Source organism: Phocoena phocoena, chromosome 1 (genome assembly GCF_963924675.1).
Source record: "Phocoena phocoena chromosome 1, mPhoPho1.1, whole genome shotgun sequence".
In the NCBI taxonomy this organism is placed as follows: Eukaryota; Metazoa; Chordata; class Mammalia; order Artiodactyla; family Phocoenidae; genus Phocoena; species Phocoena phocoena.
In genome coordinates, this window is record NC_089219.1 from 181,280,835 (window position 1) to 181,304,829 (window position 23,995).

The window sequence follows — 23,995 nt, forward strand, 5'->3', positions numbered from 1 at the left end:
GTAAGGCGAAGAGGAAAAGACTCATGTAACATCAATCCTTTTACTACATTCTGTCTTTAACCATCTGAAATGTAAACCGATAAAACATTTTGATACATGTTTTAGTACTTGTGTCAAAGTGTAAAATAGGGCTAGGATAAGAGGGACTAATCATCTATAAAGTGATCTTTAGTATTAGCACCTTTAGATATGACTGAACTTAAAATCAGCTTTATATTTTACATCCTCAAGCAAGTATTTTATCCCAGACTTACAGTACAAACTCAGTATCATTACATAACCTATTTTATATAAGAAAAAGAAAATAAGTCTAATTTCTGATAAAGACAGATGATTAAGATAACAGAAGGCTAGTGCACTGCAGAACCACTGCTTGTGGATGATACAGCAGAGTTGTCAGGACCCTTGACTGAGTTGTTAAGAAAGGTTCCATTAAGGCTTTAACATATGAGCTGAGGCCTTAAGGACGACAAAAGCTAAGTGGAGATTATACAAAGCAAAGAGAACACTGTTAAGAAAACCCAGAGGGACCTTCAAGATGGTGGAGAAGTAAGACATGGAGATCACCTTCCTCCCCACAAATACATCAGAAATACATCTACATGTGGAACAACAACAATATGTGGAACAACTCCTACAAAACAACTGTCTGCTGAACGATGGCAGAAGACCTCAGACTTCATAAAAGGCAAGAAACTCCCCACGTACCTGGGTAGGGCAAAAGAGAAAAGAAAAAACAAGGAAAAAAGAATAGGGACGGGACCTGCACCAGTGGGAGGGAGCTGTGAAGGAGGAAAGGTTTCCACACACTAGGAAGCCCCTTCAGGGGCGGAGACTGTGGGTGGCAGAGGGGGAAAGCTTCGGATCCGCAGAGGAGAGCGCAGCAACAGGGATGCGGAGGGCAAAGCGGAGAGATTCCCGCACAGAGGATCAGTGCCAACCGGCGCTCACCAGACCGAGAGGCTTGTCTGCTCACCCGCCGGGGTGGGCGGGGGCTGGGAGCTGAGGCTAGGGCTTCGGTGGGATCCCGGGAAGAGGACTGGCGTTGGCTGCGTGAACACAGCCTGAAGGGGCTAGTGTGCCACGGCTGGCCGGGAGGGAGTCCAGGAAAAGGTCTGGACCTGCCGAAGAGACAAGAGACTTTTTCTTGCCTCTTTGTTTCCTGGTGCGCGAGGAGAGGGGATTAAGAGTGCTGCTTAAAGGAGCTCCAGAGATGGTTGCGAGCTGCGGCTAACAGCGCGGACCCCAGAGACGGGCATGAGATGCTAAGGCTGCTGCTGCCACCACCAAAGAGCCTGTGTGCCAGCACAGGTCACTAGCCACACCTCCCTTCCAAGGAGCCTGTGCGGCCTGCCACTGCCAGGGTCCCGTGATCCAGGGACAACTTCCCTGGGAGAACGCACGGTGCGCCTCAGGCTGGTGCAACGTCACACTGGCCTCTGCCACCGCAGGCTCGCCCTGCACCCCGCATCTGTACCCCTCCTTCTCCCCGCCTGAGTGACCCAGAGCCCCCGAATCAGCTGCTCCTTTAACCCCATCCTGTCTGAGCTAAGAACAGACACCCTCAGGTGACCTACACACAGAGGCGGGCCAAATCCAAAGCTGAACCCCAGGAGCTGTGTGAACAAAGAAGAGAAAGGGAAATCTCTCCCAGCAGCCTCAGGAGCAGTGGATTAAATCTCCAAAATCAACTTCATGTACCCTGCATCTGTGGAATACCTGAATAGACAAAAAATCATCCCAAAAATGAGGTGGTGAACTTTGGGAGCAACTGTAGACTTGGGGTTTGCTTTCTGAATCTGTTTCTGGTTTTATGTTTATCTTAGTTTTATTATCATTGGTAGATTTCTTTATTGATTTGGTTGTTCTCTTCCTTTTTATTTTTTTTAATATATATATATTTTTCCTTGTTCTCTTTTTGTGAGTGTGTATGTGCATTATTCTTTGTGTGATTTGACTGTATAGCTTTGCTGTTACCATTGGTCCTAGGGTTCTATCTATCTGTTTTTTGTTTTGTTTATTTTGTTTTTAGTATAGTTTTTAGCACTTGTTATCACTGGTGGATTTGTTTTTTGGTTTGGTTGCTCTCTTCTTTCTTTCATTACCTTTTTATTTTTTTATTATGAATAATTTTCTTAAATGCTTTGTTTTAATAATTTCATTTAAAATTTTTATTTTATATATTTTTTCTTTATTTATTTCATTCTTTTTCTCTCTTTTTTTCTGAGGCATGTGGCTGACAGGGTCTTGGTGCTCTGACCGAGTGTCAGGTATGAGCATCTGAGGTGGAAGAGATGAGTTCAGGATACTGGTCCAACAGAGACCTCCCAGCTCCATGTAATATCAATTGGTGAGAGCTCTCCCAGAGATCTCCATGTCAACACTAAGACCCAGTTCCACTCAATGACCAGGAAGCTACAGTGCTGGACACCTTATGCCAAACAACGAGCAAGACAGGAACACAACCCCACCCATTATCAGAGAGGCTGCCTAAAATCATAATAAGTTCACAGACACCCCAAAACACACCACTAGACATTGTCCTGCCCACCAGAAAGACAAGATCCAGCCTAATCCACCAGAACACAGGCGCCAGTACCCTCCACGAGAAAGCCTATGCAGCCCATTGAACCAACCTTAGCTACTGGGGGCAGACACCAAAAAACACTGGGAACTACGAGCCTGCAGCCTGAAAAAGGAGACCCCAAACACAGTAAGTTAAGCAAAATGGGAAGACAGAGAAATATACAGCAGATGAAGGAGCAAGGTAAAAACCCACCAGACCTAACAAATGAAGAAGAAATAGGCAGTCTACCTGAAAAAGAATTCAGGGTAATGATAGTAAAGGTGATCCAAAATCTTGGAAATAGAATGGAGAAAATAAAAGAAACGTTTAACACGGACCTAGAAGAACTAAAGAGCAAACAAACAATGATGAACAACACAATAAAAAAAATTAAAAATACTCTAGAAGGGATCAATAGCAAAATAACTGAGGCAGAAGAACGGATACATGACCTGGAAGATAAAATAGTGGAAATAACTACTGCAGAGCAGAATAAAGAGAAAAGAATGAAAAGAACTGAGGACACTCTCAGAGACCTCTGGGACAATATTAAATGCACCAACATTCGAATTATAGGGGTCCCAGAAGAAGAAGAGAAAAGGAAAGGGACTGAGAAAATATTTGAAGAGAGTATAGTTGAAAACTTCCCTAATATGGGAAAGGAAATAGTTAATTAAGTCCAGAAAGCACACAGAGTCCCATACAGGATAAATCCAAGGAGAAACACGCCAAGACACATATTAATCAAACTACCAAAAATTAAATACAAAGAAAACATATTAAAAGCACCAAGGGAAAAACAATAACTAACACAAAGGGAATCCCCATAAGGTTAACAGCTGATCTTTCAGCAGAAACCCTGCAAGCCAGAAGGGACTGGCAGGACATATTTAAAGTGATGAAGGAGAAAAACCTACAACCAAGATTACTCTACCCAGCAAGGATCTCATTCAGATATGATTGAGAAAATAAAACCTTCACAGACAAGCAAAAGCTGAGAGAGTTCAGCACCACCAAACCAGCTTTACAACAAATGCTAAAGGAACTTCTCTAGGCAGGACACACAAGAGAAGGAAAAGACCTACAATAACAAACCAAAAACAATTAAGAAAATGGGAATAGGAACATGCATATCGATAATTACCTTAAATGTAAATCAATTAAATGCTCCCACCAAAAAACACAGACTGGCCGAATGGATACAAAAACAAGACCCATATATATGCTGTCTACAAGAGACCCATTTGAGACCTAGGGACACATACAGACTGAAAGTGAGGGGATGGAAAAAGATATTCCATGCAAATGGAAATCAAAAGAAAGCTGCAGTAGCAATTCTCATATCAGACAAAATAGACTTTAAAATAACAACTAGGGCTTCCCTGGTGGCGCAGTGGTTGAGAGTCCACCTGCCGATGCAGGGGACATGGGTTCGTGCCCTGGTCCGGGAAGATCCCACATGCCGCGGAGAGGCTGGGCCCGTGAGCCATGGCCGCTGAGCCTGCGCGTCCGGAGCCTGTGCTCCACAACGAGAGAGGCCATAACAGTGAGAGGCCCGAATACCGCAAAATATAAATAAATAAATAAATAAATTAAATAAAATAACGACTATTACAAGAGACAAAGAAGGACACTGCATAATGATCAAGGGATTGATCCAAGAAGAAGATATAACAATTGTAAATACTTATGCACCCAACATAGGAGCATCTTGATACATAAGGCAAATACTAACAGCCATAAAAGGGGAAATCGACAGTAACACAATCATAGTAGGGGACTTTAACACCCCACTTTCACCAATGGACAGATCATCCGAAATGAATATAAATAAGGAAACACAAGCTTTAAATGATACATTAAAAAAGATGGACTTGGGCTTCCCTGGTGGCGCAGTGGTTGAGAGTCCGCCTGCCGATGCAGGGGACACGGGTTCGTGCCCCGTTCCGGGAGGATCCCACATGCCGCGGAGTGGCTAGGCCCGTGAGCCATGGACGCTGGGCCTGCGCGTCCGGAGCCAGCACGTCCGGAGCCTGTGCTCCACGATGGGAGAGGCCACAGCAGGGAGAGGCCCGCGTACCGCAAAAAAAAAAAAAAAAAAAAAGATGGACTTAATTGACATTTATAGGACATTCCATCCAAAAACAACAGAATATACTTTCTTCTCAAGTGCTCATGGAACATTCCCCAGGATAGATCATTTCGCAAGTCACAAATCAAGCCTTGGTAAATTTAAGAAAATTGAAATTGTATCAAGTATCTTTTCTCACCACAATGCTATGAGACTAGATACCAATTACAGGAAAAAATATGTAAAAAATACAAACACATGGAGACTAAACAATACACTACTAAATAACAAAGAGATCACTGAAGAAATCAAAGAGGAAATCAAAAAATTCCTGCAAGCAAATGACAAGGATAACACAATGACCCAAAATCTATGGGATGCAGCAAAAGCAGTTCTAAGAGGGAAGTTTATAGCAATACAATCCTACCTCAAGAAACAAGAAACATCTCAAATGAACAAACTAAAGTTACATTTAAAGAAATTAGAAAAAGAAAAACAAAAAAACCCCAAAGTTAGCAGAAGGAAAGAAATCATAAAGATCAGATCAGAAATAAATGAAAAAGAAATGAAGCAAATGATAGCAAAGATCAATAAAACTAAAACCTGTTTCTTTGAGAAGATAAACAAAATTGATAAACCATTAGCCTGACTCAGCAAGAAAAAGGAGAAAACTCAAATCAACAGAATTAGAAATGAAAAAGGAGGAGTAACAACTGGCACTGCACAAATACAAAGGATGATGAGAGATTACTACAAGCAGAAATATGCCAATAAAATGGACAACCTGGAAGAAATGGACAAATTCTTAGAAAACCATAACCTTCTGAGATTGAACCAGGAAGAAACAGAAAATATAAACAGACCAACCACAAGCCCTGAAATTGAAACTGTGATTAAAAATCTTCCAACAGACAAAAGCTCAGGACCAGATGGCTTCACAGGCGAATTCTATCAAACATTTAGAGAAGAGCTAACACCTATTCTTCTCAAACTCTTGCAAAATATAGCAGAGGGAGGAACATACCCAAACTCATTCCACAAGGCCACCGTCACCCTGATACCAAAACCGGACAAAGAAGTCACAAAAAAAGAAAACTACAGGCCAATAACTCTGATGAACATAGATGCAAAAATTCTCAAAAAATTACTAGCAAACAGAATGTAACAGCACATTAAAAGTCTCATACACCATGATCAAGTAGGGTTTACCCCCAGGAATGCAAGGATTCTTCAATATATGCAAGTCAATCAATGTGATAAACCATATTAACAAACTGAAGGAGAAAAACCATATGATCATCTCAATAGATGCAGAAAAAGCTTTCGACAAAATCAACACACATTTATGATAAAAACCCTCCAGAAAGTAGGCACAGAGGGAATTTGCCTCAACATAATAAGGGCCATATATGACAAACCCACAGCCAACATCATTCTCAATGGTGAAAAACTGAAACCATTTCCACTAAGATCAGGAACAAGACAAGGGTGCCCACTCTCACCACTATTATTCAACATAGTTTTGGAAGTTTTAGCCACAGAAGTCAGAGAAGAAAAATAAATAAAAGGAATCCAAATCAGAAAACAAGTAACACTGTCACTGTTTGCAGATAACATGATACTAATCATAGACAATCCTAAAGATGCCACCAGAAAACTACTAGAGCTAATCAATGAATTTGGTTAAGTAGCAGGATACAAAATTAATGCACAGAAATCTCTTGCATTCCTACACATTAATGATTAAAAATCTGAAAGAGAAATTTAGGAAACACCCCCATTTACCACTTCAACAAAAAGAATAAAATACCTATGAATAAACCTACTTAAGGAGACAAAAGAACTGTATGCTGAAAATAAGACACTGATGAAAGAAATTAAAGATGATACAAATAGATGGAGAGATAGACCATGTTCTTGGATTGGAAGAATCAACATTGTGAAAATGACTATACTATCCAAAGCCATCTACAGATTCAATGCAATCCCTATCAAACTACCAATGGTATTTTTTACAGAACTAGAACAAAATATTTCACAATTTGTATGGAAACACAAAAGGTCCCAAATAGCCAAAGCAATCATGAGAAGAAAAATGGGGCTCAAGGAATAAGGCTCCCTGACTTCAGACTGTACTACAAAGCTACAGTAATCAAGACAGTATGGTACTGGCACAAAAACAGAAATATAGATCAGTGGAACAGGACAGAAAGCCCATTGGCTTTCTATGGTCACCTGATCTTTGATAAAGGAGGCAAGAATATACAATGGAGAAAAGACAGCCTCTTCAATAACTGGTGCTGGGAAAACTGGACAGGTACATGTAAAAGAACGGAATTAGAACACTCCCTAACACCATACACAAAAATAAGCTCAAAATGGATTAAAGACCTAAATGTAAGGCCAGACAGTATAAAACTCTTAGAGGAAAACATAGGCAGAACATTCTTTGACATAAATCACAGCAAGATCCTTTTTGACCCACCTCCTAGAGAAATAGAAATAAAAACAAAAATAAACAAATGGGACCTAATGAAACTTAAAAGCTTTTGCACAGCAAAGGAAACCATAAACAAGATGAAAAGACAACCCTCAGAATGGGAGAAAATATTTGCAAACGAAGCTACTGACAAAGGATTAATCTCCAAAATATACAAGCAGCTCATGCAGCTCAATATCAAAAGAACAAACAGCCCAATCCAAAAATGGGCAGAAGACCTAAATAGACATTTCTCCAAAGAAGACATACAGATTGCCAACAAACACATGATAGGATGCTCAATATCACTAATCATTAGAGAAATGCAAATCAAAACTACAATGAGGTATCACCTCACACCAGTCAGAATGGCCATCATCAAAAAATCTACAAACAGTAAATGCTGGAGAGGGTGTGGATAAAAGTGAACTCTCTTGCACTGTTGCTGGGAATGTAAATTGATACAGCCACTATGGAGAACTGTATAGAGTTTCCTTAGAAAACTAGAAATCGAACTACCATATGACCCAATAATCCCACTACTGGGCATATACCCTGAGAAAACCATAATTCAAAAAGAGTCATGTACCACATTGTTCATTGCAGCTCTATGTACAATAGCTAGGACATGGAAGCAACCTAAGTGTCCATCAACAGATGAATGGATAAAGAAGATGTGGCACATACATACAATGGAATATTACTCAGCCATAAAAAGGAACAAAACTGAGTTATTTGTATTGAGGTGGATGGACCTAGAATCTGTCATACAGAGTGAAGTAAGTCAGAAAGAGAAAAACAAATACCGTATGCTAACACATATATATGGAATCTAAAAAAAAAAATTGGTTCTGAAGAACCTAGGAGCAGGGGAGGAGTAAAGATGCAGACACAGAGAATGGACTTGAGGATATGCAGAGGGGGAAGGGTAAGCTGGGACGAAGTGAGAGTTTGGCATGAACATATATACACTACAACTGTAAAATAGCTAGCGAGTGTGAAGCAGCTGCATCGCACAGGGATATCAGCTCGGTGCTTTGTGTCCAGCTAGAGGGGTGGGTTAGGGAGTGTGGGAGGGTGACGCAAGAGGGAGGGGATATGGGGGATATATGCATACGTATAGCTCATTCACTTTGTTATACAGCAGAAACTAACACACCATTGTAAGGCAATTATACTCCAATAAAGATGCTAAAATAAAGAAAGAAAAGAAAACCCAAGTCAGGAATCGTCATAATATCATCAAGGAACAGAAAGAAACCAGTCGTGTGGCAGCCCAGTGGTTCAGAGGAAATACAATATAAGTTGAGGTCAAAGAGGTAAGCATGGGCCAGACCGTGGACAGCCCCATAATTATTTTTGGTGTTTTGATCCAAGTGCATTGGGGGGGAAGATGGAGGTTCTTAAACTTGTAAGAATATTCTTACTGCTCTGTGGAAATAGATTGTAAGAAAGCAAGGGTGTCAGCAGACAGACCAGATATCCAAGCAAGAGACAACGGCTGTTTGAGGGGTAGAGACAGTGCAGATAGAGGGGGATGGTGCCTGGAGGGATCTTGGCCCTTAAGCCAGTAGGCTTGCTGATAGATTGGATGTTCTGCCTGAGAAAAAAGGAGCAGGCCAGATGACTCCAGGTACTTTACTTTTTTTAAGGGATGGGTCAACAGTGGGATAATTGAGAACATATAGGTGAAAATTGCCTGGAAACAGAGAAGAATTAAAAATGTTTTGGGCTGCTGAAGCTGTCCGCTTACAGATGGTTTTGGAAGCCATAGGCATCAATGAGCTCACCTAGGCAGATAGAGTAGCCAGGTCGTGGAAATCAAGAAAAGCCTTGATAACTTTCTCTGCCAATTCTTAGCAAAGGTCTGGAAAAAAAAATTTATGTTGGAGAAAGTTAGGTGAAAGTACAAATGATCTTTCCACCCTCTACGTGTTCTAATTGATCTCCTAGAATAAAGTTGAACCCTGCCAAGCACCATAATTTGTACCACCACACATTGTCTCCTGAAAGAATTGCTTTCACGCACCTGTTAAGGCCTCATATGCATAGAAAAGATGACAGGTCATGTTCAAACAAATCTGAGCTCATTCCTGGAGCCCCACTTACTTCCAAAACTCCTTAACTCTTTCCTCTGCCCTTATTGGTCTCCTCTCCAAACTAGGGATATAATGCATACCTCAGAGTGTCATAAGGCTGTCATGGGGGCTTAGGAGAACACTAAGCCAATAAGCAGAAAACCAATGCTATCTTTCCATTATGTAAATTTTTGTAAAAATAATATACATTGTGCATCTACCCTTATATATTGTCTCTGTATCATTCTGCCTACAGAATGAGGTTCCTGAGTTCTGCAGGAAACAGGGAAAGAGGACATTAATTACATTGAGGGATGTGTGTGCTTTCTTTTTTCTGATAATGAGAGCTCAGTATAATTCATTTCTCTCCCCACCTCAGCTGTCTTAAAACTTAATATCAGGTTTATACTTCATCCCTACTATGTTGATTTATTGTTTCTTCTACTTCTGTTATAATGACCCAATTTCATGTCTGTTTTGAAAACTGCCTCCAACTTTTGTTGAAGATTATGCAGTGTTTTTCTGTCTCCATTTGACAAATGAATAAATTAAGCCTCAGAGAAGCTATAATTTAACTGAAGTCACAGCAAAAAAGTGACACAACCAAGAAACCTTCAAATCCAATGAATTTCTGTTTTTACCTAAAGCCCCTCCAGAGAGCTGCATAGGTCCCTGTGAGAAATAAAGCCTAAGAAGAACGATTTCTTTGTTAAACTAAAAATCTGTCCCCTAAATTATGGCAATGAAAATTACTACTTTACATTTACATGTATTAACAAAACGCTTTTATATAAATGATCTTGATCTTTGTGTTTATTCAGCACTGGGTCTTGCTTGACTTTATAATTAGAAAATAGAGAAAATTTAGTGAAAGGCAAACGAACAAACCAAAAAAGTCCTGTAGAGAAAAATTAAAGCACTTGGGGGATATTTGACTTGAAGAAAAGAAGACTGTGCTTCAATTGTCAATATAAAAGCTAATTATAAAGCAGGGGATTGAAAGTGGTTTTTCACCTTCCCAGCTGGCACACTAGAGGGAAGAAGCTCATATGAAATTCAAATGAGGTATTTAGAACATCCTAAAATCAATTTGCTAGCAAATGAGAAGCCTAAAAATAAATGCCAAAAACTTAAATATAAAGGTAGAACAAGGGCCTATAATAAATATAATTCAGTGGGCTAATAGACAGGAATGAGAAAGAATTTTAAGTAGCTGAATCAGCCTGAATTATTAGGGATAATCAGAAATATTCTGTATACCATTTGCATAGCAAAATGTTGGTGAAAGTTATTATAACCTTGGGGCAGGAGATACCACCAGAATAAGCAATGGGTCTAGAGAAAGGAGACAGTGCTGAAATGAGGCTCTCAACACTGAATCAAAATACTCAAAAGCACAGAAAGAGGGTAAATTACAATACCCTCTATCTATTTAAATAAAATATAAATGTAAAATATTATATATTTTATAACATAAAATAATTTAGAGAATTTACTAACAGGAAGTTGTGAGAAGAACAGCAATGATACATGACCCTGCTAAAAGTCAGTTGAAACACAAAAGTGTTTGAGCAATTTAAGGAGTTCAGTAACTGAAAAGGAATTAATGAGAAGGGAAAGACAAGATGAAAAAATGAGGAGGAACTTTGAAAGAGAAAAAAAAAAGATTTTATGGTGTTTTAAAAAGATGTATGAATTTTGCATAGGCTTTGTTGCTTGATGGTAAGAAAATGCTTTTATTATAATGAAAATGTACTATAAAAGCTCTGACGTTGACTATGGTTTGAAATAGGCAGCCATCTGGTTGGACGGTATAGAGAGGGCTATGTTTGGAGAAGTGAAAAATAAGAAATATTCTGGGATCCACTTGAGTATGATTCTTTATTAAAGTCGTCTGCTGCTATTATATTTTTATCAAGTTCTCCTTGCATTTTCACTAGTTTTTACTTTATATATTTAACTGCCACCTCTTTTGGATACAGAGGTAAATGAAGATCCCGTCTCCTTGTAAATTGTGCCATTTATCCTCTCTTCCTACCCTGTTAAGGTTTTTGTTTTGCTTTGTTTTTAATCAGAATTTCTACTGTGTTCTTCCCTAGGTGCTCTTTTTTTTTTTTTTTTTTTTTTTTTTTTCCGGTACCTAGGTGCTCTTTTCTAATCCATTGCCTTTAATGCTGATCCATATGTTGACGGTTACCAAATTCACCACCTGGTCCCCACCCTTCTCCTAAACTCTGAGCTCCTACAGACACATGGCTACTCAACACCTTACCTTAGGTTTCTAAAATGTGTCTCAACTAGAATGGACTCTTTTTCTTCCCCTTCATGTTCCTTTCCAGATTTCCTTATCCTCACATATGGCATGACATTCAGTCAAAATGTAAATCTCAAAACCATCTTCAATTTTCCTTTCTCTCTCACCTTACGTCCAATTTGTCATCAAAACTGTGTTACTTCTGTTAAAAAAAGAAATCATGGGCTCCAAATGGAGTCACTTGTGCTGAGCCCCACATCAGCAAGCCAAAACTTAACTGCAATTTTAGTCTCTCCCAAGAATGTACTCTTTAACCAGTCAGTCTGGAATCACCTGGTGAGGTCATCTGCTGGATAGACCCTTGCCTCCCTCCATGGGAAAGTGACCTTGCCTGAAACAATCTACTCTTTGCTAATAAACTTCCTTTCCCCACCCTCTTTCTGCCTTTGAAAACCTTTCCTTTTCTATAGCTCTTCAGAGCTCCTTTCTATTTGCTAGATGGGCTGGCGCCCGATTCATGAACTGTTGAAGAAAGCCAATTTGATCTTCAGATTTACTCAGTTGGATTTCAGTTTTTTACCCTTCTAAATATTGGAGTAAAACACTTAACATGAGATCTACCCTCTTAACAAATCTATAAGTGTACAATAAATGATCTAAAGGTATAGTCATGGAATTAATCAATGGAAAAGGCATAACATGAACCCAGGATTGTATTGCTCCAATTTATGATTTTTACCATTATACCAAAGAGCAAGCACACCTCAGAGCTCACCGAAAAAAAGCAACTCTGTAGTCATTCTGGTATGACAACAGCTGTCATTAAGATAGAAATTAAAGAAGTTCTTAATAAGTGACGGAAAATAACCGTGTTTAAGACCAACCTGAGTGAAAGGCACACAGAAAATGAAAAAGTTTCAGCACAGATTGAACCAGAATGGGGCATTTCTTAATTGTTGTAACGCTCTGTATTTTGGCCAAGGTCTCACACACCATTCTTACGGAGGAGCCAGCAGGTAACATAAATCAGTATGTGGCTTGTCCTGACCTTGAGGGGAATGCACTCACAGCTTGAGAATACAGGTAAGACAGTACAGGTGAGTCATGGTCTCAAATTGCACCATTCACAGCAGTGATGGACCTGGGCTCTTAACAATGATAAGAGCTAGAATTAGAAGACAGGGCCCTGGGCACTTGGAAGGCTTATGCAGCAGTTCAAGACAAAGCTCCCAGTGCACATATGGTTGGAGCTACAGAGATGCAGCATTAGACTTACCAAGTATCTCAGCCCCAACCTGCAAGGAGGTCAACCTACCTTATTAAAATGACATATATAGAGTTTTGTTAATATGTAGCTGCTTCATTAAAAAACCAATACTGAAAAATAGTATAGGCACTGAAAACATACTTCATTTACATTCACATGAATTAAATACATTTTTAAGTTTCAATGTTAGCTTATTATTATTTGCCTTTTAGAAAAATATGTTTATTTTTGAAATGATTCATGAAGAGTGCTGGATTTAAGAGTCTACTGTGAGCTTTGCTTCTTTACAAAACATTCTTATGTGCTGTCTTTGACACAGATCCATGCAAAATAATTTTAGTGTTATACAATTCTAAAACAAAATGTGAACAACATTTATTTAGGATTTAAAATACAGACTCTCATGCTACCCTCTTTAAAAACGACTGAAAAATCGTAATTGATTTGCTTACTTAAATAGGTTATAACTATAATAACAAAAGCACCTTAATTTCTAATCACTTGTAATTAGTGCTTTTTAAAATGTGCTTCTTTTAATATGTTACCTATACATTGAGTTATACAAGCTTTTTAAGCTTTGGCAAGGTTTATAAGGAAAACATTAATTTGAATGAAAGGAAATATTGAGACTGTAAACTTTCTCACCACAAATTTCACCTGGTAAATGTCAATTTGTACAACGAAATGTTTTCAGAGGGGAAAAAAAAGTCACATAGCAGAAATAAATAAATATCAACGCACTCCCTATGAATCCCATTGCTGTGCAGAGTTAACTGGAAAAATTTAATTAGCAATGGCATTCTGTGCTGAAAGCATCTAACACTTTGATTTCGTGCTTGTAATTCAGACATTAGCATTCAGATCAACCCACAACTTGCAATTTGGTATTTACTGAATGAATACCAATTAAATTGTTCCAAATAATCATTTGTATTTCCTGTAGAATGTCTGCCTAAAACCTAAGATTCCCATTGGATTTAATATCACTTGAGATGTTGGGATTTTACATTTTCTAGAGAGAATTGTTGCTTTTGAAGTAATAATAAATCTCATTTTTCTATTGTTAAAAGCAAGTTCTCGCTCTGCTGGTCATTGTCTTCATGTCTATGCAAAAAAAGGTTAGTAACTGATACCACAGGCCACAGATCGGAAGTCAACATACACTGCAATTTAGTAGTTCGTGAAAAGTGACCACACCCCACCCTATGCCCTGATGCACAAACGTGCATTTTCTTTATTTCAAAATAATAAACAGACTTTTCAGGAGAGGATTGGGATTTAGATCAGATGGGAGCAACAAAAGTGAGATTTCAGGAACCAAAAAAATCAAGGAAAGAAGTAGAAGAAAAAACAAACAAACAAAAATCCTAAGAGATGATGGGAAGAGAAAAGCATGAGAGTACATGTATCCCAATGCTCTCTAGTATCACACAGGAGGTGATAATTTCAGTAATTTTATGACTTTGCTCTGCTCTCCCAAATTTTAACATTAAAAGAAAAATTCTCAAGACGTAAATTCTGAAGTTATATGGAGAGAAAATTAACAGCCAAAATTTGATTTATCTGGAAGCTCCTATTTATGAGGTATGTGTATGCAATTTATAAAAATTATTTCAGAGAGCATCTCTTTTTAACTAAAAATGTTGTAGAAGTTTTACTACCCAGTTATATCTCTTTGACAAGTGAACAGAACTAGAATGTCTTCATAAAACCATAGTGGCCTAGAAGGTTACAATTATAAAGATTCTTTCCATCACCTGACACCAAAATGTGAAAAGAAGGCATTTAAAAGAACATTCTCAGAATATATGGTTTGAATATGATTAGCTTACAATATATTTAAGTATCTTCAGTTGATAAGGATATTGTCCTGGGATTTTTAACCCCGGAAGGTTATTTTCTATCAATCGCAAACATTTGTTAAGCATCTTATATTTTCCAACCACAAGAGATACTGGACATAAAATGGTAAGAAAGGAAAATTGAAACTTTGTTATATATGATAAAAATTTGGCAGGAAACACTGATAATTAAAGAAGCATTATATATTTTATAATTTTTTCCATCACTGAGAAACATAAAGCTTGGGCATCTCCCATTAATTCAGATAAACTTCAAGAAAACTTCATAAAAGAGCTTCAATCTAAAAGTCGAGACTCAAAGGATAAGCAGGAGAGAAAGGTGAGGAATTTAGATTTAAAAAAACTTAATATGAGAATCATTTTACAAATGTAAAAAATTAATCATACAAATCATATTGAATGTGATCCTTACATTTTGCATTTTGTGTTAAATTTTTTTGCCTCTTTTTAAATCCCTTAATTTTTGTGACTTTCGTTTTAAAAACTTACACATATTCATTTTGAAAATTTAAACCATAGCAGAAAGTATAAGAAAGTTAAAAGAAAAACCCTATATCCTTATAGAATCACTTGATATATTCTTATCTATATCTCTATAGAAACATAGAAGTATAGAAAGACAGATGAACAGGTAAGTGGAAATAATCTGAACAGATTTTAATCATGTATATATGTGGTAATTTTATCTAAACATATCATATTTGTTGTTGATAAAACTAAAAAAATAAAGATTAGAAACTTGCTAAATTTAAAGTAACTATTCACACAAAAGAGAAAGTAATGGCTAAAATATTTTTCTATAGTTAATCCAAAATATCTTTACAAATGAAGAAAGTGTCATCTTAATGTCTTATTAAACTATTATCCTACTTTAAACAGTAATTTAAAATTCACAATAGAAATGAGCAAATTATCATAATTCTATTTGAGTTTTTAGTTTGATTATAATTTTTATATATCTAGGTTAATGACTTCTAGAACTTCATACAAAAAATACTACAAAGGTTAAGGAGGTGGGCTCTGGAACCAACCAATTTGCCTAGGTCCAGAACTGAGCTCTGCTTCTTACTAATCGTAGACTTTGGATAAACTAAGGCTTATCTTTCCATCTAACCTTTCTGTGCCTCAGTTTTCTTTAACATTAAAAGAATGTTACATTTATTCTCTGTAAAATGAGAATAATACCTACCATAGAAGGTTGTTGTGCAAAATTAAACAATTTATTACACATAAAGCAATAAAAAAATTGGCTGGCAAAGAAGGTAAACATTAAATAAGTATTAACTATAATTACTATTATGATGACATTTTAGGATCTCTTTGGGAACAGAGCATTCATGTCTGCTGCCACAAGTAAACTGATTTATCTCTTACCTCAAATCTTTTATCAAGACTTCTTTATTTTCCTTAATTTTATTTCTTAATTTTGTAGATTTTGTCCTAAGGTAATTTTTTCAAGGAGACCTCACATGTGTCACACTCGCTACGTGTATTCATTTTTGAGGTTATCAGTTGATGGCTTTCATACATAACTGACCATCTTGAGTAGTATAAAACCAAAGTCACAGAGCCTTTCCTGCAGAACTATTATTCTCCTAAAGACCATCAGAAGTCGTTGATTCTCAATTAGTGTAGTATGACAACTGGCTTTCTCTCACACCTTTACCCCAGCTTCTAAGTGGAAACCTCCCTTGGCTAGGTGTCTTCACCACGGACAATAAAAATGAGGTCTCTGCCTCTGCTTGGATAAATCTTCAACTACACTTCTGATAAAATGAAGTGTGAGATGGGGTTTCCCAGAGCCAGATCCAATGAGTAGCTGTTGCATATACTACTGCTTCTCATATTTTCTTTTCCCTTTACCTTTTTTTTTCTTATTTTTGTAATACATGTTTAATACTACATAGGTAGCATACTTTCTAAGTTCTTGTATATCTGAAAATAACTACATTATTCTCATAATTCAATGAGGGCTTAAATTCTATTAAAGTTTAGGTTCTAAATCAATTTTTCTTGGAAACTTGTGAACTGTGTTTTAGAAACTTTTAACTCAGATGAGAACATGGATATCAGATTGATTCTTATTCATTTGTAGGTAATGCCTTTATTTTTTCCTGAAATTTTAGCACAGCTTACAGTAGATAAGTGGATATTTAAGATAGATATACTTAGCTGTTTTACTTTTTTTGCAAATTCCTTAACTACTTTGTGCCTCAAAGTTTCTTCATCTATAAAATAAGGACAATAGAACTTATCTTACAAGCTGTTAAAGGTTAAATTAGTTAATACATGTGCTCAGAAAAGTGCCTAACACATAGGAAACTCTTGAAATGTTAGCCATTATTCTCAGTATTAGATGTTTGAAAATAACCGTACATTATTGTCATATTTCAAAAATTGCTTATTTGTTGCAGAATTTTAATTCAAAACCATGCTTCTTAGATTTTTATATTAATAATAATTACATAATTATTATTTATATATATTCAATAACCATATTCTGCTTTCCTCAATTTGAATTCAGCTTACTTGGTTAATTAACTGCCTAAAACTTGGCTGCTCACGTATGCAAAATTGAGTTGGGACAAATAGTTTTCTATTTGTTCTAGTGTGAAACAAGCCTGGGGACTGTTAGTCAGTTGCCAGATCTTTAGACAAATGCACTTTCTGTCGTTCATTTGTAATATAAGCAAAACAAATGTGACCTAACAAAACTAGTAATCAAATATCATGATGGTGCTATACTGCTAGACCATATGTTATAATACTTTCTCCAAACTACAGTACTTAGCTTCTCACTGTCCACTTCCCAAGTAGCTCTTTGCCCTAAGAGTCAATTCAGTAAATTGAGTTCAAGAACTTAAGCATCCAGTATTCAATAAGTATTAATCAAAGATGCACAAGAAAATCCCAAATACTTTTGAATTAAGCATGCTAATAATGTTTAACTAGATCATATTTTAAACAATAAATAAATAGGTTCATTTTCTCTTTAAATAAGACTGAGGAGGTAAAATAAATTTTTTTACATTGGACTAAAACACAAAATATCCACTAACCTAATATAGCTCTTTGCTTTATAACTCTACAAAATAATATGAAAATATGTAATACATATTCAAATAAAAAATTTGAATCAAAGTAGGTGCAAAAAAAATCTACTAGTGTAAAATTAGAAACACCAAATGCATTATAAATTAGAGTACTTACTATTGGTTAGAATATGCTGATAATTAAGCTAAAGTCATGCACTTAATTACCAGATGGACCAGTTGTCTCTGCTTTGTTCCAGAGACACAGGCTGAATCACAATTTCCAGCTGTCTTGGAACTGTGCACTACTGAGCTAGAGGGGCACACAGCCGACATGCGGGAAGATTAGTCCAATTCCATTACAATGACAGGAAAAGCAATTCTGAGCACATTCCCTACAGGAAGGGGTCAGTAGCCTCATTTTTATTTCAGTCTGGCACTGAGCATGGTGTCTTTTATAGACGAATGCTTAATGATAGTCCTTTTTAATGTTCATAATGTTGAAGACAGGATACATTTTAAAACCATACAGCAGCTTTCCAAACAGGTAATATTAAGATTGTGAGATCCATGAACAACAGAGCCATTTCATCAAATATTAGTTCCTGAATCATTTGGGGCTTAAAATTTAAAGTATGTATTAAAAGTTCTGATTTGGTAAAGCAATGATAGACTTGCTCTATGAAACAACTTAACAGCAATTAATTATGACTAATTTCACCACAGTGGAATATATATATATGTGTGTATATATACATATATACCATTACATATACATAGATACAAATATATATAATACACATATTTACAAATATACATATAAAATATGTACATATATACACACACATATATATACATATATATATAATGGAATACCACTCAGTCATAAAAAAGAATGAAATCTTGCCATTTGTGGCAACATGGCTGAACCCAGAGGGTATTAAGTTAAGTGCGACAGAGAAAGACAAATAATGTATGATTTCACTTATATGTGGAATCTAAAAAAACAAAACAAGTATATGAAAACAAACAGGTGGTTGCCAGAGGGGAAGGGCTCTGGGGACTGTACGAAATAGATGAGGAGAATTAAGAGGTACAAACTTACAGTTGCAAAATAAATGAGTCATGGGAATGAAATGTACAGCATGGGGAATATAGTCAATAATAATGTAGTATCTTTGTATGATGATGATGGCGGTCAAAAGGTACAAACTTCCAGTTATAAGATAAATAAGTACCACGGATGTAATGTAAATCAGGATTAATATCAATATAATTAACACTGCTCTGTTATATATGAAAATTGTTAAGAGAATAAATCCTGAGTTCCCATCACAAGGAAATTTTTTCTTTTATTTTATATTTATATGAGATGATAGATAGTCACTAAACTTATCATGGCAATTATTTCATGATGTATATAAGCAAATCATTATCCTATACACCTTACATTTGTATAATGCTGTACGTCAATTATTTCCCAATAAAACTGGAAGAAAAAAAAAAGTAGTCAGTCCCCTGTCTGCTGCCTAGAGTCATTTTTAGGCATCCTGATTCAGTTTCATAGTATTATTAACAAATTACTATGCTTAAACATTTTAGAGTAAATCTCTTTTTGCAGGTTCACGTGATAATTCAATCATCTTGTATAAAGAGGACTTCTGAAATTAAAATTTTTGGAGTGCTCACACCATATGCCATGCCCTCTGTTAGATAGACATTTTATAAACATATCCAATTTAATCCTCATTTGAAAAAACACAAACAACAAAAATCTTATAGGGTGATTAATATTGTACTCATTTAATGATGTGGAAAACAAGGCTAGATAAATAAGTAATTTGCCCAAGGCCTCCAGATTAGTATAGCCTTGAGTTTTAAACAAACAGTGTACATGTAAACGTTCATGACTTATCATTGCCAGAGACTGCTTATTGTTCCACAGCATCACATTTTTTTTTTCTTGATAGTATAATATTCAACTGGGTATTTGTTGCCCCGACAGACTACATTTTTTGCAGATCCCCTGCAGCTATTGTGTGGGTATATGACCAAATCTAGCCTAAGTTATGCACACAATTTCTGGGTTGTGCCTTATATTCTTCTTTCCTAAGGATGGAGTAAGGACGTAATGGCAAGAGCAAAGCAGCCATACTAAAGCATGGAAACCCTGTTTTGAGAATGGCTGAAAACAAGATATAAGCAAACTTTGTCTCCAACAGTATTAAGCTGATGTAACAATCTTGGACAGACTACCTAGATGTTTCTATTTGTGTAAGTTCTTGTATCTTTGTGTATATTTGTCTTTTATAATATGTGTAGTGTAACTCTTCGGTAAAATAGCCTGATGATACAGCATAAGTAATGTATCATTGTTCATATTTTTCTTGTAGGTAACCCAACCATCAATGGTGAATTTGAATAAGACTTATTCTACCTTACTATGATGATCATGATTTATGAAGATATTTCGCTTGTAATGCTAGAGAAGAATACACAAAGAAATCAAACTTCAGCTTTTCCATCCTTGATATTATAATTTTAAAACATATTAATGTAAATGTATCGAGTACGTGTGATTAAAAACAATAACATTTTATGTACCTAAACTAACTCTATATTATAATTGCATGTTAAAAGGTAGACTCATATCCACGTATTGGTGACAGTTTTAACATTAGATAGTATCTGTCAAAACTACCACTCAAATGTCTAAAGTTTAAACATACACACAACAACAACAAAGTAACTATAATTGCAAATAAAACAAAAAGTGAAACACAAATGATTAAAGTGACAAACTGCATAATAGAAATTACATATAGATCATGAAAACCCTTTATCTAGCACAGCACTGTGGCATAAGAAAGTGGCAAAATTTGTGTAGTTGTTTCCTTTGAAAATAAAAATTACTCAAGAAATAGATGTATAGGCAGAAAGTAACAGCAAATAGAGAGCCCATTGTGGGTAGTTCACTGTGATGAGGATGCCTCGAGAACCAAAGTACTGGACTAAGTGTTATCATATAAAAATAATCTGTCCTTACTTTTGCATTAAAATTTCAATTACCTCTTTAGCAAATTTACTTTAACAGACTCCCATATTATTTAGACTCATTCATTTTACTTTTTGTAATTTTCCAGTAATTGAGAAAGTAGCATGTGCATAGGTATATAAAAATTTTAAATAATACTTTCCCTTAAGTAAAATGAGAAAATTCCTAAATTATCTAAATTATGTATCTTAAAATTAAGAACTTTTTGTGACATTAGAAGAGAAGACATTACTGTTAGTATTTCAAATTTATGCAGTTAGATACTTACTAGGTAAATAATAAAAACAATTTGTGAAGACTAAAAAAAAATTAAATGATAAGATGGCATTGTGTCCATTTTAAAGGGGTATTTTATGTTTAAAGGCATGGAATATCCTAAAATGTTTACTTTTTAAATATAAAAGTATGGAATAAAACATATTTTAAATCCATTTAATAGAGGTATTAATTGCATACTACTTAGGTGTAATAGTTGTTATATTGCTGTACCTACAACTATATTTACATACATATATCTATAGCTATACTTTAATCTAAAAATAGTATTGTACTAGTGATGAAGGCATTCTTCCTACTGTAGTACTTCCTAATTAGCTTTTTCTCTTTCTCAGTAGGTCAAATCCAGGTCAGAGCACAATTACACATAATTAAGTTGAAAAACAGACATATCATTCTACCTCATTTTTTTGATTTTCACATTTTTTTTTCTCTAGTAAGGCTCTGCATGAATCCATATGGGCAGTGCATCATTTCTCATTCCAAAAGAAGAAATACTGCTCAACATCACTAATCATTAGACGAATGCTAATCAAAACTACAATGAGGTATCACCTCACACCAGTCAGAATGGCCATCATCAAAAAATCTACAAACAATGAACGCTGGAGAGGGTGTGGAGAAAAGGGAACCCTCTTGCACTCTTGGTGGGAATGTAAATTGATACAGCCACTATGGAGAACAGTATGGAGGTTCCTTAAAAAACTAAAAATAGAACTACCATACGACCCAGCAATCCCACCACTGGGCATATACCCTGAGAAAACCATAATTCCAAAAGAGTCATGTACCACAATGTTCATTGCAGCTCTATTTACAAAATAGTCAGGACATGGAAGCAACCTAAGTGTTCATCGACAGAGGAATGGATAAAAAGATGTGGCACATATATACAATGGAATATTACTCAGCCATAAAAAGAAACGAAATTGAGTTACTTGTAGTGAGATGGATGGACCTAGAGTCTGTCATACAGAGTGAAGTAAGTCAGAAAGAGAAAAACAAATACCGTATGCTAACACATATATATGGTATCTAAAAAAAAAAGTGGTTATGAAGAATCTAGGGGCAGGACAGGAATAAAGACGCAGATGTAGAGAATGGACTTGAGGACACGAGGACGGGGAAGGGTAAGCTGTGACAAAGTGAGAGAGTGGCATGGACATATATACACTACCAAATGCAAAATAGCTAGCTAGTGGGAAGCAGCTGCATGGCACAGGGAGATCAGCTCGGTGCTTTGTGACCACCTACAATGGTAGGATAGGGAGGGTGGGAGGGAGATGGGAGAGGGAGGAGATATGGGAACATATGTATATGTATAGCTGATTCACTTTGTGATAAAGCAGAAACTAACACACCATTGTAAAGCAATTATACTCCAATAAAGATGTTTAAAAAAATAAAAAACTAGTTCATAAAAAAAAAACAAAAAACTGTTTTCTATAATAAAGCAAGGTACCAGTTGCCTCGCACTGTCCTGTCTGCCCTCGCTTTCTGCCTGGATGCCTGAGAGAACATCGGGGGAGGAGGGGCAGGCAGACAGGGATGGGCAGGGACAGTGTTCTCAACAGCAGTTCTGCTTTGAAGAATATGGAAAGATGAGGGCACCCCCATGCCAGCAGTTTGAAGGAAAAATTATTGTTAGACAACTGTGGCCTGCAGTACAAATTCTTGTGATCTGGTTGTTTATAGCATTTAGGAAAACCTCAGAGCTGCAGTAAATATCAATACCAAATGGTTGATGTGCTTTCTTGTTTTTTTCCTTAAGACTGCAGTAAGGATTTTACTTCTATTTCTACAGGTGACCATTACCTTTTATGGTGAATATTTATCTATTCATTTACTGTAGCCAAATCTTAATTAAAGTGGTTTATTATATGTTTTTGTAGAACTATAATTAAAACAAAACATAATAAAAATGCTGATATGTATGATCTTACCAGGTGAAGATAAGGCATAGTAATGTAGATATTAAAATCAAAACTTGATTAAACATTGCAGACTGTGTACGCTGAATGGCTCTGTGTAGATCATTCTGAAATAATACAGAACAAGCATATTTAAAATTTTGATAGATACTACATATTCAGGAGTTTTGTTACATTTATCACTATGTATTACATTTCAACTATCTTGTGCATACTCAACACATATACTTTAAATGGATATAGCAGCATATTTTAGTTTTTGCCTTGGTCTATATAACCTTACTGTAACATTCATATTACCAAGATAATACTATGGGAGACCACCAAAGCACCAAATTTTAGTTTACTCGCCTTACAAACATCTGTAGAGTTGTTACACTGACTCCCCAAAAGCCCTCCACGGTGAGTATGCTCTCTTGTGGAAAATTCTAATTTTAAAAGATCAGAAAATAATATGTTCAATTAAGGGGAAAGTAATAGCTGGATCAAACTACAACCATATCTCATTCTCTGAATCAGGAAAAATAACATGAATTATGCCAAGTGATTTATCATAAAAATAAAAAATTATATAGCCAATGAACATTTTTAGATTAATTTCATTCATATTAAGAGAAATGTGAATTCAAGATATAATTTTATTTTCCAATTGAAAAACATTGAAAATAATAATACCCACTGTTATTTAATATGCAAAAAACAAGCACTCATATATAATACTGCTCATGTAATTTGTCATAAATTTCTTGAAAGTAATTTGGTAATACAGGTCAAAATTCACAAAAGTATGCCCTTTCTACTTCATGGATTCATTCATTTAATTAGTATTTACCCCATAACATAATTTCTAAAAGCTAACCACATGAAAATTATGAGATGGAAATCGAATACTTATGTATGTTCATCTTTCTTACAAAATTTTAATATTTATTACGTGAAATAATGAATGTCCATTACTATTAAAGTAACTAAAAATGCAATAGAAAAATGGTTAAATAAATTGATCAAAACTAGATAGCAGATTTAGATGCATCCATTAAAAATGGTTTGAACAGGAATATTTAATGACATAGGAACCTGTCCACCACATACTATTATATGACAAAAAAATTAAATTATAAAAT

The 23,995-nt window shown here is 35.9% G+C and overlaps 1 protein-coding gene across 3 annotated transcripts in view; it reads right to left on the reverse strand.

Annotated features, from left to right (window-relative positions):
* The window catches only part of KCNT2 (potassium sodium-activated channel subfamily T member 2), a 370,804-nt gene that overhangs the window by 198,311 nt on the left and 148,498 nt on the right, over window positions 1-23,995 (reverse strand). For all 3 annotated transcript variants that reach the window (XM_065876379.1, XM_065876371.1, XM_065876363.1), the window contains exon 8: window positions 22,884-22,978. In XM_065876379.1, coding sequence (XP_065732451.1) covers window positions 22,884-22,978 — 95 coding nt within the window. The remainder of the gene's footprint in view (window positions 1-22,883; window positions 22,979-23,995) is intronic.